General features: G+C 30.0%; 1 protein-coding gene across 1 annotated transcript in view; it reads left to right on the top strand.

The window, feature by feature from the left end:
* Positions 1-4,428: 4,428 nt before the first annotated feature.
* Positions 4,429-15,846, top strand: part of LOC137928647 (DNA-binding protein D-ETS-4-like) — a 40,369-nt gene continuing 28,951 nt past the window's right edge. The window contains exon 1 of the mRNA XM_068771555.1: positions 4,429-4,663. Coding sequence (XP_068627656.1) covers positions 4,625-4,663 — 39 coding nt within the window. The 5' untranslated portion in view covers positions 4,429-4,624. The remainder of the gene's footprint in view (positions 4,664-15,846) is intronic.

Genomic DNA, 15,846 nt, shown 5'->3' with positions numbered 1-15,846 from the left:
TACTAAAAAAAAATTTAAATTTTAAAATCAATATTTTTATGCCGTTATTTTACTTTGAAGTCGTTTTTTATATACATTAATAACCAGCTACCATAATCGGGGATTCTGTGGACTATGGCATTTCCAATGGCGACATTTGGTTTAATAGACATTGTAAAATGAATCATTAGAATAACAAAAACTTATTTTAAGTGATGCAAAATTTAATAATTATGTACATCAAATAAAATAGATTGTGATATTCGAGGAATAAAATAGATAGGAAGTCGGTAAAACTTCAATGTTTTTATGAAAGTTTAAAAGCTTTTGAAAATTTTTAGAGCTTTATACGAAGTAACTTATATTTTGGTAATAATGTTTAAGTTAAGAGCATGATAAATTTAATTATAACTGTCCTTTACTGATAGGGCTGCAGCACCCACTCGCAATCATGAAAACTCAAGTAGAATTAGTTCGCTCGCCATTTTCATTGGAAATACGTGCGATGGATCACTCTGAGTCCACCGCCTGGACATAGTTATGGGATCTCGATCGGCTTGTTGAACCTTCTCGACGTCAGGTCTCCGGTTGCTTATGAGAAGCTCTGATGTTTGTTGTCTTCTTCTTCGTAACCTTCTGTTGCAATAACCTTTGATAAAAAGGAACCCAAGCAATCATATGTCATAAATAGACCATCTTTATCGTTCTATAACTAGTGCTACAGGATGTAATAAAGATTTATGAAAGTCCGAACAAACACAGAAGCCCTCACTCGTCCTTACCCTTTTTGGAGCGACGCGATCGGATGGAACGGCTAGTTGCAATGCGAGGCGATTGAAAACAAGTATCCTTGTTCAGACGTTTATAATTTATTGTACTAATTCAGTTATGAAGATAGCTAGTTGTGGAGTAGGCTTTTATGCGATAATTTTCGAGCTTGCTATGCTATATTTATATACATACAATATTACATAAATAAAAATAATTTCAAGAGCGAAAATAAAATTAATTCAACACAGAATTTTTTTATCATAACTGTTTTTATCATGACTGTTGTGTGTTATGTATTTAATTAATGCCTTAGCTATATTTAAAAGTCTATTGTTGTCTCATATAAAGATGAAATGACTGACCATTAAAATTTATAGATCCCAAATTAAAATTGAACACAATAAAAATTCACTCACTAACAATACAATTAACACTTTGTAACAACTACTTTTGTATTATGATTGTACTTTGATTTTTCTTTCTAAACAGCTCCCCGTATAATGGTGATTTGTAATTAACTATTGAATATGTCGTAATTCATTCACGCTGAAGTTAAATATAACTGTTTCTCATACACCTTACTGTTGTTAACTGCACTAGGTGTAAGGTTATTTGTCAGTAAAATGCCTATACATCTATTCCCAATCACCATGTATAAAACAATTGCTCTAAAATATGTTACATTAATATATTTCTATTGGAATGTCACAGACCAAAAATTCTTGACACTACAAAGTCATAGTAAACAAAGATTAGATCATGTTTATGTTATTTATCATCTCTGAAACCATTGATTTTTGATTGAGCGTTCTATATATTAATTTATAATTAATGAGTATACATTCTCATCTTACCCCTTTAAAGTTTTTTCACTTATTAATGATCACCATGTGTCATTAATCACCAACTACGGTAGAATTGTTGATGGTGATGATAAAAGATTTAACATTGAAAGCAATATAAATAAATCAGATTTATTAGACGATATAGCAACAGAGCAGTTGGCCGTTTTATTCATAAGCGGTTTTAATAACTTACCATTGTATATTCGAAATTTAAATTAAAATATAAAATCAATAGAATGTATATAAGAGCGAGTAATGTAATAAAAAAAACATTTGAGATAACATATAATTCAATGAATTTATAAAGAAAGTTTTGTAATTGATAGCTGTATTGTTTTTATTAACAAAAGTATTCGTATTTATAAAACTTACACCGAAGATATCGGTGTGTTTTATTTACAAATTATCTTTTAATAACATTGCGTGGTATACTTTATCAATGCTATTTACGTCATTTACGATTCTTGCAAAATGTTTTGGCCAAGTCACCTGTGAAATGCGCAGTTTCGATGGACATAGAAATTTTAAGAGAAATTCGCAGATTGTTTGTTGAATGAAGAAAATGTTCCAGATATATGAAGAGTCAAAACGTTTGAAGTGATTTTGTTATACATTTAAAATTAATGTACTCTTAACATTCAGACTACATCATGTATGATTTACATATTTTTTTTAGTAATAGAATATATTGTCAATTTTTGAGTGTAATGTTTAATCAAATAAGTAATAAATTTCGCTTGAAATTGTCTTTAAAAATATATTACTTTTTCCGTCTTATATTTTAAACAATTATTAATATTAGTTTCGGTATTGATATTTTATAATAGTTTATAAGAAAGGTTACTTCAAAACTAAACGTTTTTATCTTATCTAATAAATTAGATCTCCCTACAGTTGTCACAATTTACTTAATTTTAGAATTTATTTAATTTTAGAATAAGTTGGACAAGTAAGCAATAAATGCGAACAGTACAGACACAAAATAAAAAAAAAATACAATATATCTGTGAAGCGTGTTAGAAGGATATCACAGTAATGTATAGAATTAGGAAGTATTACTACTGTTATCTTTTATTAATATTCACATTAGTGGTATTGGAGAGTGAGAGCCAAACAATGGTCTAACTCTATGAGCTTTGTTAGCTACGGTTTTTTTTTATTTTTGAAAATAGAACAAATGGTTGTTTATATTTATAACTGCTTGTAACTATTCGTCTAAACTCTTAGAGAATGTATTTGCGTTCAATGACTCTACGTAAACTTATTCAAAAAGTATATTAAGCTCTATATCATAGGAAACCTAAAGAGAAGCAGTGAAGGGATATAGTTTTTTTACTCGAAGGGGAAAAATACGATATAGAACAAAACATGATAATTCCAGTACTTTTATAAAACAAGTTAACAATGATATTTGACAGAATACTTGTCCGATGTTAGGCTGTTGAGATTTAAATCGTGCTTATTCCTGTAGTAAATAACATCTCAATCCCAATTCGGTAAAATTGTAGTACGTAGTGGCCCCAGCCGAAGCTTCTGCGGGAGCCTTCAAACTTCGTTATTTAAAAAAAGGTTTTTGGCTAGGCATATTCTACGCCTTGTCACCTCTAACCCCCAGAAACTGAAAATGACATTCAGGCAGCAGTGATAGTCCGTTTAAATAAAGTTCTTTGTACTTGAAAGTCTGATGCAAATTATAATAATGGTGATGATAATAATAATTCTATATTTAAAAATATTAATAAACAAAATCAGAATAAAACGTGATACATTTCTGGTACGCATTACTTTAAAAAAACATGATATTTCCAAACAGTTTAGTACAAAACATGCCAATTTAATTTTGTACACAAGAATAAATACACGTTTTTATTTTAAAAATAAACACTTCTCGATCTCATGAAAAACATAAACATCGTGTTTTGTTCTGTCAGTCCTCATTTATTATACTCTCTCATTCTATGTATTACATTATTCTCATTTCGTTTCATTAATAACAAGAAATAGAACTTCTAATATTTCTCCGTAATTAGCAAACATAGCTATGCTTCAAAATGTGTAAATACGAACTCTTGGTATAAGATATATTAAATTTAAAAACACCCTTTGTAAATGCAATTAAATGTTCCGAAACTGTAAATCTGATTTTTATTATTTATCATAGGCATTTAAAGTTATTGTACAGTAAATAAGCTATAGCTTGTATAACAGTCAACGCGAAATGTTATTAAAAAATTCTCTTACAGCTTATATATAAAATCATTTAAAAATTCTCGTCAGTTATACAGGCGTACCAGCTTTAAAAAGGTAAATGTATAGCTCGAATCATTTTAAATATGTTACATTATTTTTTTTACACTTGAATTGTTGGTCAGGTTATTTACTTCAGGCAGTACAGGCAGTGTAGGGACACAAGTTTCATAAATAATAATTAATGAATTTGTTTTTTTAGTACCATTACATTAATCATTTATTAAAACTCTTAAATTTCGGACAGAGCATACCATTTATTAATTTATAGCAAATAAGCTAATTCAACTAATCACGCAGTACGAATTCTTTTAAAATAAACTACTTCACAAAATAATTATAAATAAAAGCTCGATGGTTATGTAGGGCCAGGAAAACTGTTTGAACGTTTTTATCACGCCTGTTTGCCAACACAGGTAGCGTTTCATCGGAAAATGGTGGAAAAAAAAATAGCCGCACGACTCGACCACTGCGGGCAATTCGAAGTAGAGCAAAGTAGGTCGGTTCGGTCGGCTGGCTTCGGATGCGGTCGGACTCCTTCGCCGACGATTGGCGGCCTGCGCCTGCGCTCACAGCCATTACACATCGCCACGGCGGCAGTCGCGTCCGAAAACAAGGGAATAGCTCCCATTAAAATCACAAACAAGTATTACGGGATGATAATTTATCTTCATATTTAATTAGCTCGTGGAAATGGACATATATGTTGGCACGATTCTATCGCATTTATCGTAAAAAGTTTATTTTCTAAAGTGTCTCGTTGAACTGTTCGAAATACAAAAATGTTGTGGGAGTCCGGTCTTATTGAGGAATCAGAGACGGTAAGCTTTTTCAACAATTTTATTTATTATTTATTCTCGTATTTATAAAATATAACCAGTAAAAACGTTGTAACTTTTATGTGTGAGTGCGTCGCACGTGTGTGAGTTAACTTTCTAGTTTTCGCTTTGAGCTGCCAGTATTTGCATAAAACGTGAACAGTTTTTCATAATATAAACCTCATGGGGGCATTTAAAGAGACTCTTATGTCTTAAATATGCACGACGCATCTTTTACTCTGTGACAACGTTGGTAATGGGTTTATTTAATGTAAATAAATGTATATTTTGACATGGTAGCATCGGGCGTGTGATGGCAAGACGGGAGCTAAATACAAAATCGCAACGCATTACTATTTTTGGTGTTTCACGTTTGTATCTTTGTATATATCACAGAATGATTATCAAAACTTTCTACGCGAATAACTGATTCATTCCAAACTTACATTTTAAAACTGTTTTCATCCTACAATATAAAGTACTTATTTACATATAAACGTATTACTAAATGATAAATATATTTTTAGTCTGTGTCCTATAAAGAACGTTTATTTTTATATAATTTAAAATATATAATTGTCACAGGAATACTAAAAATTATACTAACTTTAACATAATGCCTATTACATCACTTTTGGTAATAGGCAATGTATTCACAGTTCAAATGACGTGAGAAAAAAAACTTAAGTCATATGTATGCACTAAGCTCGTATTAAGTAACGAAAACAACTTTTTCAATACACGTTATTAATAGCGATGATGTAGACCGATTTACTATCTCCATAACTGTATTGGTATAAACACTGATAGCTTATCTGTACAGATATAGAGCGGGAACGCTAATACAGAAGTTTATGCGAACGAAAGTGACGGACCGAGGGGTCATCGAAGATTATTTGTCATTGTTTATGACAATTGTAAATAATATTTTAGAAATAAAATGTAGCGCACGAATTATCAACACGACTGTACGCAGTAATCTTTAATAACCTTTGACAAAAGAAATTTATTTTAATTGTGACGTGATTTTAGATAAAATTATTAATATTCTGCTTTTCTTTCACCTTTATACTCTTGAATGAAATCTTCTTCTAGTCGAGTAATGGGGAAAAATATCTCTTGGTAAATAAAATAGATACATGTTCAGGAATCAAACTCCGATCAACACCAAAGCATGCCTTACCTCAATAACTAGCTTAATAGGGTAAATAAATAATCAAATTAGGTTATCGTTATTAAAATGGCCTCACTGAGTAGCTTTTATAACTATAAATGGATTCAAGCCCCAATTAGTACGTAACGGTTCATTTGGTTCCAAATTTTTATGTCATCCACGTTTTCCAAAACAAACACACCAATAAGCTTATAAAGTATAGTTGGACATAAAACAAATATAGTTATATTTCCCTCATTAATTCAAAAAAAAAAAAATAAAAAGAGAGAAAATTTTAAATAAATTTTGCTAACATCTAGAAGCCTTAAAAGAACTATATATTTTCTAACACTTACAAATAATTATTTCATTCTTAAATACGATTAGAAACAATTAGCTAGATGCGTCCATTCGTCTAGATTCTAGATCATACGTCTTAGTGGGGAACGCGTGTTAAAAAACTATTAAAGCGAAGCATATCGTCTAATTAGCGATTTCTCGTACATTATTCGTAGCATCATATCTGTATATATTTTTATTCAATCAAAGGTATCCATTAGGTAGATACAATGACCTAAAAATTCTTCTTGCATTTACTATGGTGAAATAAAAAAGTAAACGTTTTTAAAAATTACCTGGACATTTACAACTAAATCGTTGTGTGCAGCCCTCGGCAGCCTTCGACGAGCTTCGCTATTTGAAAAAAAGGTCTTAAGCTAGGCGCCGTGCCACCTTAAACCTGAGGAAGCTGCATATGCCATTTGGGCAGCAGTGGCAGTCCGGTCAAAAAAATGTTTAAGATGAAATAATCACGTGTCACTGGACTACCTAAAGAAAAAATTAAAACGAATTTAGAGTTCCTCTTAAAGCGTTTTAAAGAAAATATATCTTTTTTACCTTGATTTATTTTTTAATTACTATATCATATGTAATTATATATACTAAAAGTTTTTGTTTAATTTATCCATTGATGCGTCGAAATAAGATAAAAATCACTGGATTATTAAATTCATTTCATTTAGGAAGGCATATTTAGATATTTGAAAATTTAGAAAATATTGTAAAACGAACATATTTAAACGTTATAAAAATGTATACTAAATTAACCTATTGCTTTGATTTCGGTGCCTAAATCATGTATAAGCTAGAAATATTACATACTGTGTTACATTACAGATATGTTTCGTAATGTCAATATAATTAAATTTGTATCCTTTTTAAATTTGCGACGCGAACTAAAAACTGTTTCAACTTATTTTATATTACTTATTTAAATATTTATTATTATGCTCTTTCTTCATAACCTGGAAATTACACTTGAAATATCTTAATCGCGTGTCAAAAAGCGTGGAACACATGTACCACAAAATGAGATGCTGTGATAATAATATTTAAGCGATTCAATCGGGAACTATAATTAAGAGTCGTATTATTTTTTTTAATGGGCGCTTATTATAAAAAACCTGCACAATAAAGCATCTGGGAAGCTACTTCGCATCACACCTGGGCTACGATCGAGTCGCCGACCAGAGGCGGGCCAATCGGAGCGATTATTAGTTCTATCGTTAAAAAACCAGTTTTAACAGACAAGTTGTTTTCGATATTTTTCAATTTTTAAAAATTTATGCATGTAAAATAAAATCATCTTTGATATATATATATATATATATATATATATATATATATATATATATATATATATATATATATATATATATATATATATGGTTCTAAATTAGTTTCGCGGAAACCTATTTACAAAGTCAGATATATACAATATATAAAGTTTTATTTTGTAATAAAAGTATCAATTTTTATTAATGTCAGATGTATTTGATTCTGTTTAAAACTAGGTTCGTTATCTGTTTCAATCTAGATATACTCAATATTTAATTCAATAATCTTCGAGATTATGTGATAAATAAATAAATAGAAAAGGCTAATAAAAACCTTATTTTTTATAATTCAAAGCCTCGGTTCGCAAACGCGAATTTAGATGCCAATGACCTGTATTGAACAGCGCAATTTTTGCCAACATTGAATTCTTAAAAAAGCTTTAATCGCAAGAACTCGGAAGCTGTACCTATGAAGGTCGCGCGAAAGATAATTACAATAGAAAAACCTGCTTACTCTTTGTAGTAATGTAAAATGAACTTAATGTTTACTGAGATAAGGTATAATGTTCCATAATAATTTATTATTATAAATAGGACAAGTTTTTTCAACGTTTACGAAATAAAATTTTCAGACGAAGTAATTCAAAGCAAGTACGGCACCGTAATTACAGGGTTTTTTTATTTTAATCTTAAAGCAGTAGTGATAAAGCATAGGGAGTTCTGTTCCTGGGATAGATTGCCATTGTGTTATACTGGAATTAGTATCCGAAAGCTACGTCAATTTCAACAATTCTAATTGTATATAACATGGATACATGTCGTGTATATATATATATATATATAAGGAATATTTATATATATAAGGAATATACGTTGCTTGTTGGTGGGAATAAATAACAACGTACCAACGGCAAAAGTAAACAATCTTATCATTCATCTCAGAAGACGTTACGCTGTTTTTCGGACATGAAAAGACACTTCGAAACCGTTTTGTATTGGAAATTTGTTGTGGTTAATAACATTATATTAGTGATGAAGCAGACATCACTTTTGTCATCAATACAGAGGCTGTTTCTTAGTTACTTTTCATAGTCGCTCAACTAGCCACGGAGACGACTGTACTCGCGATTTCACTACAAGATCTTATTAAGAATAAGGAGATTCGTGGACGAAACAGATCGTCGCTGTGGTCTAAGTTATTTAGTAGAGACTACGACCTTGTAAATGTTATCGGAACAAGCTGGATACAGGCCGCTTCCTATCGTTGCTACTGAAAATTTCCGGGGGAGGCCTATGGCAGAAGGCGGCTGAAATGACGATGATAATATATATTTCAGCATAAAGAAATGAACATATGTTTTCACGACATAAGACAATGACACAATAACTATGTAACAATTATGCATTATCAATTAGTCTTTAATTTATAGGAAATACCAATGAAAACAAAGTGACAAGTGATAATAAAGTAGATAGATGACGTCAATCGAGAAGTAAGATCATTCTAGAATGCACAGTTGCAATATATTCTGCCCAGAAAAAAATATTGTTGTTTTTACGTAACTTAATATATGGAAGATTCAGTTTTAAATGATTTTGATGTACTAAAATCTTATTTTTTTATTACAAAGAAGAGAATTGAGAAAAGAGATCGATTGATTGTAAAGGACATTGCTATTTATCATGTTATACTTACCAGTGTTTTAAATTACAAAATGATGACATTTTCTACCCTGTACCTCATTGGTAAAGTCAAGCTGTGATAGCTCAACGGCAGAGGACTCAGACTTGGGACCATAGGTCATGGATCTGATTATTGGGATATAATCTTACATAATTCACAAGTTGCACATGAATGATATAGAATTGCCACTGCTCACAAATAAGTTTCCAGAGGATGGGCAGCAGTGTCCTATGCTTCCTGTAATACCACACTGCGATCGCCATTCCATCTGCCAAGCGTGAAGATTATGGTGAATTTCCCTTTGATATCTTTGGAGGCTTCTATGTCTTGCAATTAGCGTCTAATGGCTGAAACGACGAAGATGATAAAAGTCAAAACCGATTAAGTTTGTTAATTTATTCGTTAATATTGTTGACAAATCAAATGCCAAGTACTATATACATGTTTACTAGAAGAACTGTAAAAATAATACAAGAAAAAATCAGTAAAGGGTAATCTTTATATAGTAATCTTGAATTTAATCTGCATGTTTTCGTAAAACAGAAGCTGTATACACGAATAAAAACATATTAAATTTTACAATTTTTAATATAGTAGCGCAAAAAATACGTATCGATGACAATAAAATTGTTCATCGTAAATATATTACATTATGGAACTCGTTTCGTGTCATTCTTTCTGTTTAAATGCTCCTGTCCGTATCGGTCGCTCTTTATAACCGTACATGTGATAATTATCCTGTAGTTTGTCGCGCAGTGGAATGTGACAGCCCTGGTCGTTCCACTGACGATCATTCTTGACGCGTTTTCCCAACCCTGCTATGTGAACATCCCAGTTTTAAATTGTACTTTTTTTTCGCTCTTACAATCGCTGACTTCCTTACAACGGGTGTACAAGTTGGAAAAATCTTTATCTATTATATTGACATTAAATACAGATTAAAAAATATTTATTGAAACATAGTATTTACATAAGAGCTATAAATAATTCAATAACAATTAAAATTATGGGAAACTACAGAAATACGTTCGCTAATATCTAGGAGCATATATAATTAGTTTATTAAAAAAGTTTTAATAACTTTTGCAATGTACTGCTAAATAAAGGTAAAAAACTATTAGTGTATAAATTAAAACATTCACATAAATGTTTTATATATATTAAGCGCTTATTATAATGGGTTAATCCTGACCTCAGTATAGTTATGCACAAAAATTTTAAACATGTTTTTTTTTTAAATAAAAGCAGAGATTATTTAATAACAGATAACTTCATTATTCTGTAATATTTTGAATAGTGAAAATATAAAACATTTTTCTTTCTGCTACCTGAAAGCTCTACCGCCTATTGGGAGGGTCTATTTAATTAAAGTAAAATTTTTTTTTTAGAAATTTTGATTTAATTACAATTATTAAAAAAATAATTACATTTAATCCTTGTTTTGATTTCTGTACGACCGACTTTCAGGTCTTTTTTAAATAATTAGGTACTACGCTTATTTTATATAATTTACTTATTTGTTATATCAATTCAAATTTTGTTTAGTAATTGAAATAAAACATTATAACCAGTTTCTAAATAAATTTTACACTTTGATCCTCAACACATATCGGTTAGATAGTCAATACTTATTATCTACTATAGGCAGAGCATTTGAGCTCTGCGTCCCTTGATGTTGACGAGGTCTACGATGCTACATGCTTGTCTAGCCTATTCATTCTTGTTATGAAGACTCCCAAGTTAAAGTTAGCTGGAAATAACGAAGCCGGTAGATTGTTCTATAACTTGGCTGTCGGCTCTTTATAACGTACTGTCTGAAAATAAGTAAGTACTCTAGACATACATCATCAGCTGCTTCGTATTTTCATCCAATTAAATAGTCTGTAAAAGTATTGTTGATGCACAACACTGTAATAATAATAAATAAAGAACAAAATTATTTATTTATTATAATGTATGTATTAAAAATTTTTGATCCATCTTTAAGTATGAAATTAAAAGATTTCTTCTCGCATTACTTTAATATAGCACACGTTATGGCTACTTATTATAATTAGAATTTATTTATTTGCATTACAATTTTATAACTGTAAGTAACTTTATAAATTTTAATGTCAATCTATAATACAGTACCCGGCGATAAATATTGCACATCGACCTTTGGAAAGAGACAATCAGTTAATTTCGGCTTCGTAGAGTATTATCTCTGTCCCACATTATCTATGTGACGTTTTGTCAGTCGTGCAACAGAGATAACGCTCTACGAAGCCGAAACTAGCCGATTCTCTTTCCAAAGTTCGATGTGCAATATTCATTGCCGGGTATTGTAAATAAATTAAATTCAAATAGATATACAACTGATAAATTTTCTGACTTTTATTTCATATTATTGTACTGTATATCTGAAATACGATTAAAAAATGTATTTAATTAAACGAATGCAATATATGGTGACAAAAAGTTTTAGGTTTACCTTTAGCACTTATAAGCCGTCTAGACATAAACGTTTAAAAGCGCTAAAAACACGTTTATTATTAGATGGCTACATCTCAGCGGCATTTACGTTGACCTATTCCGCTTAATGTTCCTCATATGGCATTATATAGTGATTTTTAAGTGTTATAAATTGTTAATTATTAAGATACAAGGAAATGGCGTGTTATTATAACATACTGTAAAAAACAGAGTGTTATCAAAACTGTTTTAACTAAAAATTTAGATTCGGACCAATTAAAACTATTTTTTTCAACTGATTTATTTAAAAGCAAACAAATTCTATTACAATTAGCTTCATTTTTTTGATTATCATTTTCAAACAAAATCTTTACAGGAATCATATACTTAAGTGTATTGTAAAATATTTAATAGCAAAAATTATTAAAATAAGTTTTAAGGTTGCTTCGCAATAAGTTTAAGTAACGTTAACGAATCCTTCACGGGTCTAGATGTGTACGTATTATTAATGAACTTTCACAAGAATACTTAGACCTTCGTTTTCTCAGTTTTAAATCTAAAATTAAAAGCATATTATTAAATATATCTTATTATTACATGAAAAAGGTTTTAGTTGATTGCAACGTGTGGAACTTGGTTTGTTGATTCATTTACATTGTTGATATTATAACATACTTATAAATAATTGTTAAATTTCATTTATAAGAACAGTTGAGTTTCTGGCCTGCTCTTCTCAATAGATCAGCGTTCTGTGCCGGTGGTAGCTTACTATTTATAATGTTAAACTAATAATCGATTTTAGCGCACATGTGTGAAGATATTTTGAATTTGAATTCTAGAATATATTTTTATCAACTTTAAATGGTACAATTATTACAATGATGTAGTTATGAAATAAAATATATCACACAACCTAATTACGTTTTTTTTAAGTCATTCCTTATTGAGGTGAATTGGCAAGTAGAAATAGTAGTGTGTAGGGATCAAAGAGTGGACACCATGAATTGGCAAGCGCAGCGAAGGCTGTCTATCCGCAAGATGAACAAATGACAGTGTTAAGGTCATCCGAAGACACTGGGTGCAGGCCGATTCTTAGTATTTCTATTGAAAATGTATGAAGTTCTATGTACAGGATTAAACGTATTACAGTTGACATTATTATTGCTGCGATTCAACACAGAAGTTTAATTTAAAATATATGAAGTGTACATTTGTATTTAAAAGTGTCATTTTATTTTAGTTTAACAACAAATAAAAGGTGGTTAACCAACAGTGCTTACAATAAATAAAGAGAAGGGAAAATTTGGAGGAAAATACCTGTGACCCCCATACCGTTCAATTATTTTTTATGGGTTTAATTATAATAATTCCATAATAAGTAGCTTTGAAGTTAGAATATAAAGAATCCTTTCTTGAAATGCATCTGGAAAGTGAAAGATTTTGAAAATGTACGTTGCTCTAGAAACTATAATAAAAGTTGTACATGAACTTTTTCCATAGAAGAAATTTCATAATCGTATTCGGAGTGCGTACAGTGAGAATAAGTTTATTATTCGCGGTCCAAATTTCACTTATGTGCATCTGGGTCGAGGACGAACTTCGGACGGTTACGTGATTCAGTGGCGGCTCGCGCTGCCGTGCGCGCGTCACCTGCGTACCACCAGTGGTGCAGTGTGGGGCGTGCCCAGAATTACAATCACAACGCAGAATATACTCTCGTACTATTCCAGAAAGTTCTACAGCTTTTTCTAAATCATTCTATTTAGCCAGATACAAGTTCTAAATTTTAAAACCTGTCAAAATATGTTTAATAATGCTAATTGCATTATGCAAAACGTCCTTATATTATTTTAATTCAACATTTAATATCTTGCAATTTATTACTGGTAAATTTATTAGGGTTTTACAAAAAAATAATGTCTACATAACTAATAAAATCAGAAATTAAAAAGATCGTTGTTATTAAATAAGAAATCGATTTAAATAAACTCCTTTAACGATATGCATTTAGACACAGAAAAACATATCGATATTATTTAAAAAAAAAAGTTGTAAACGGCTGTAAAATAAAATCGCTTAGTTATAGCACGCTTATAAACTTAATTATCAACGGCTGAGTCAGAATAGGCATTTCTCAATTGGGACTGGCCAAAACTTCACAATAGTGTTTCTTAAAATTTTCCTGTTAGGGTCAGACGATTTCATAATAGAATGAATCAGCGTAAGAGATTTGCATTGTCTGTGACGCACTTTGCTACAGATGAAGAAAAGTATATAAAATAAACCGATGTATATATAATAAAATAACAATTGTATAAAAATTTACTATCAATATTGGATACACCAAATGAATTTCACAAATTTTGGAAAATTAATACAAATATTCAAAATCAATTTTAAATTATTCAAAATCGAAAATAGATTGCGATGGTATGGCCACATTCAACGAAAACCAGATGACCACGTGGTAAAAACTGCCTTAAGCCTCCCAGAATTCCCAAGAGGGAGAGGGCGTCCAAAAGCTACGTGGTGGTCAAATATCGGAAAGGAACTAGAAACCCTTCAACTTGATACAGAGACAACCTAGGATATAGTGGCCTGGCGAAAATTGATAAGGAGACCTGACCCCAAATAAAGGGAAAAGCGAAGGAAGAAGAAGAGGGATTTATTCAAAATCGAGAAAAAGAAACGCCTGGTCACCTTATTAAAAATTCTTGAACCGATGAAAAAGTTTCAGCGGGAAAATTCAGTGACTCCTTTTAACTATTATACATATTAAAGCTTCACTACTACATATGAGTGATAAATACAGAAATAACATATATTATAATTATACGAAGTCACATTTCAATCACATTCATTTACATAAGTGAAAGGAATTTATAAATAAAATGGTCAAATGTCACGAATCGAATGATATAAATATATGTTTCCGTTTCTATAAATATAAATGAAAATTAAATATGTTGCTAAGCGTTCATGTCAAATTCTGATGAGTAGACAAAATGGAAAAATTGCAGGGCAAATAAAAAAAAACTGACATATGTTTATACTATATAAACCTTTACACACCACAGAGTTAATTAAAACATTTAGCTGCCAAACATTTGACGTCAATCAAAATTAAAAAGGCGTGTCAAGACGTACATTAAACAAAAACTATCGTACACCAAATTGTTGTCGTTTACTACTCGTATCTATATAGTAAACCAAATATATATTTTCTTTAAAAACAATTTTTGTGCGAAATCATTGTTTATTATTTAGACGTAAAATTCAATAAATAAAGTGGTCCTTCTGAAATATATTCTATTTATGTAATTTTTTTGTACTAAATGCTATATATCTTATGATAGTACAATATTTGAGGGAAAATATAATAAAATAATATTCTTGAAAAAATTTGTCTTACTATTACACCCATATATCGTAAATGGACAAATATAAAAAAAACATACGAAGGTATACCTATGTCAACTAAATACAGTTTAATAATTTTTGTACAATTTTTAATAATAGATAAATATGTTATCACTATAAATATCGACAAGGTCGAAGTTTCCTGTTTTCTCTATTTTTAGATTTCTGCTTAATTAAAAATAATAGGCCTTTATATAGTCTATTAATATTTTAGTTTTGTATAATCTGTTGAACAGAATATTTATAATTACCTACAGAGCGTTGACAATACGAAACGTAATAAAAAAATTAAATATGGAATGCTATTCATTAACTTTTAACACCTTGACAGCTAACGTTCGTCTATTTAGTACAATTCGATAGATGATATTATATGTGACAGGGCGGTGCTAATTTGTAAGTAAAAAAATGGGAAATCACCGCGTTTTCACTGTTTGCTTTTTAACAATGAATTCGTGCTAATATATTTATGACTTCTAACTATATAAAACATGTGATATAACCTCTCAGACAGTTTTATTGTCCATCGCTTTTATTATTTACATACCATAATTCATTAATATAACAAAGCCTAAATTGTAATATTTTGTTTATAATGAAAACTATAAGACTATATGACTTTTATAATTTATGACGTTAAAATTTATCTATATACGAGTTGACTGATAATGGTTGTAAAAGGTAGAATGTAAAGATTTGTTACAAAAGCTTTAAAGATTTTACACATATCAAACACCCTGTATAAAGGTATCGCTCTGAAATATGTAACTTTTTTTCTATTGGAATGTGATAGGCTAATAATTTCAGACAATAAACAATAATTTAAATATGTACTAATCTGAATTTTTCTTAATATGTA

The sequence above is a fragment of the Battus philenor genome, unplaced genomic scaffold (genome assembly GCF_028537555.1).
Source record: "Battus philenor isolate CCGP_79_NKW_IND1 unplaced genomic scaffold, ilBatPhil1.0.hap1 SCAF_4, whole genome shotgun sequence".
Lineage (NCBI taxonomy): Eukaryota > Metazoa > Arthropoda > Insecta > Lepidoptera > Papilionidae > Battus > Battus philenor.
This window is presented reverse-complemented; position numbering and strand designations above follow the sequence as displayed.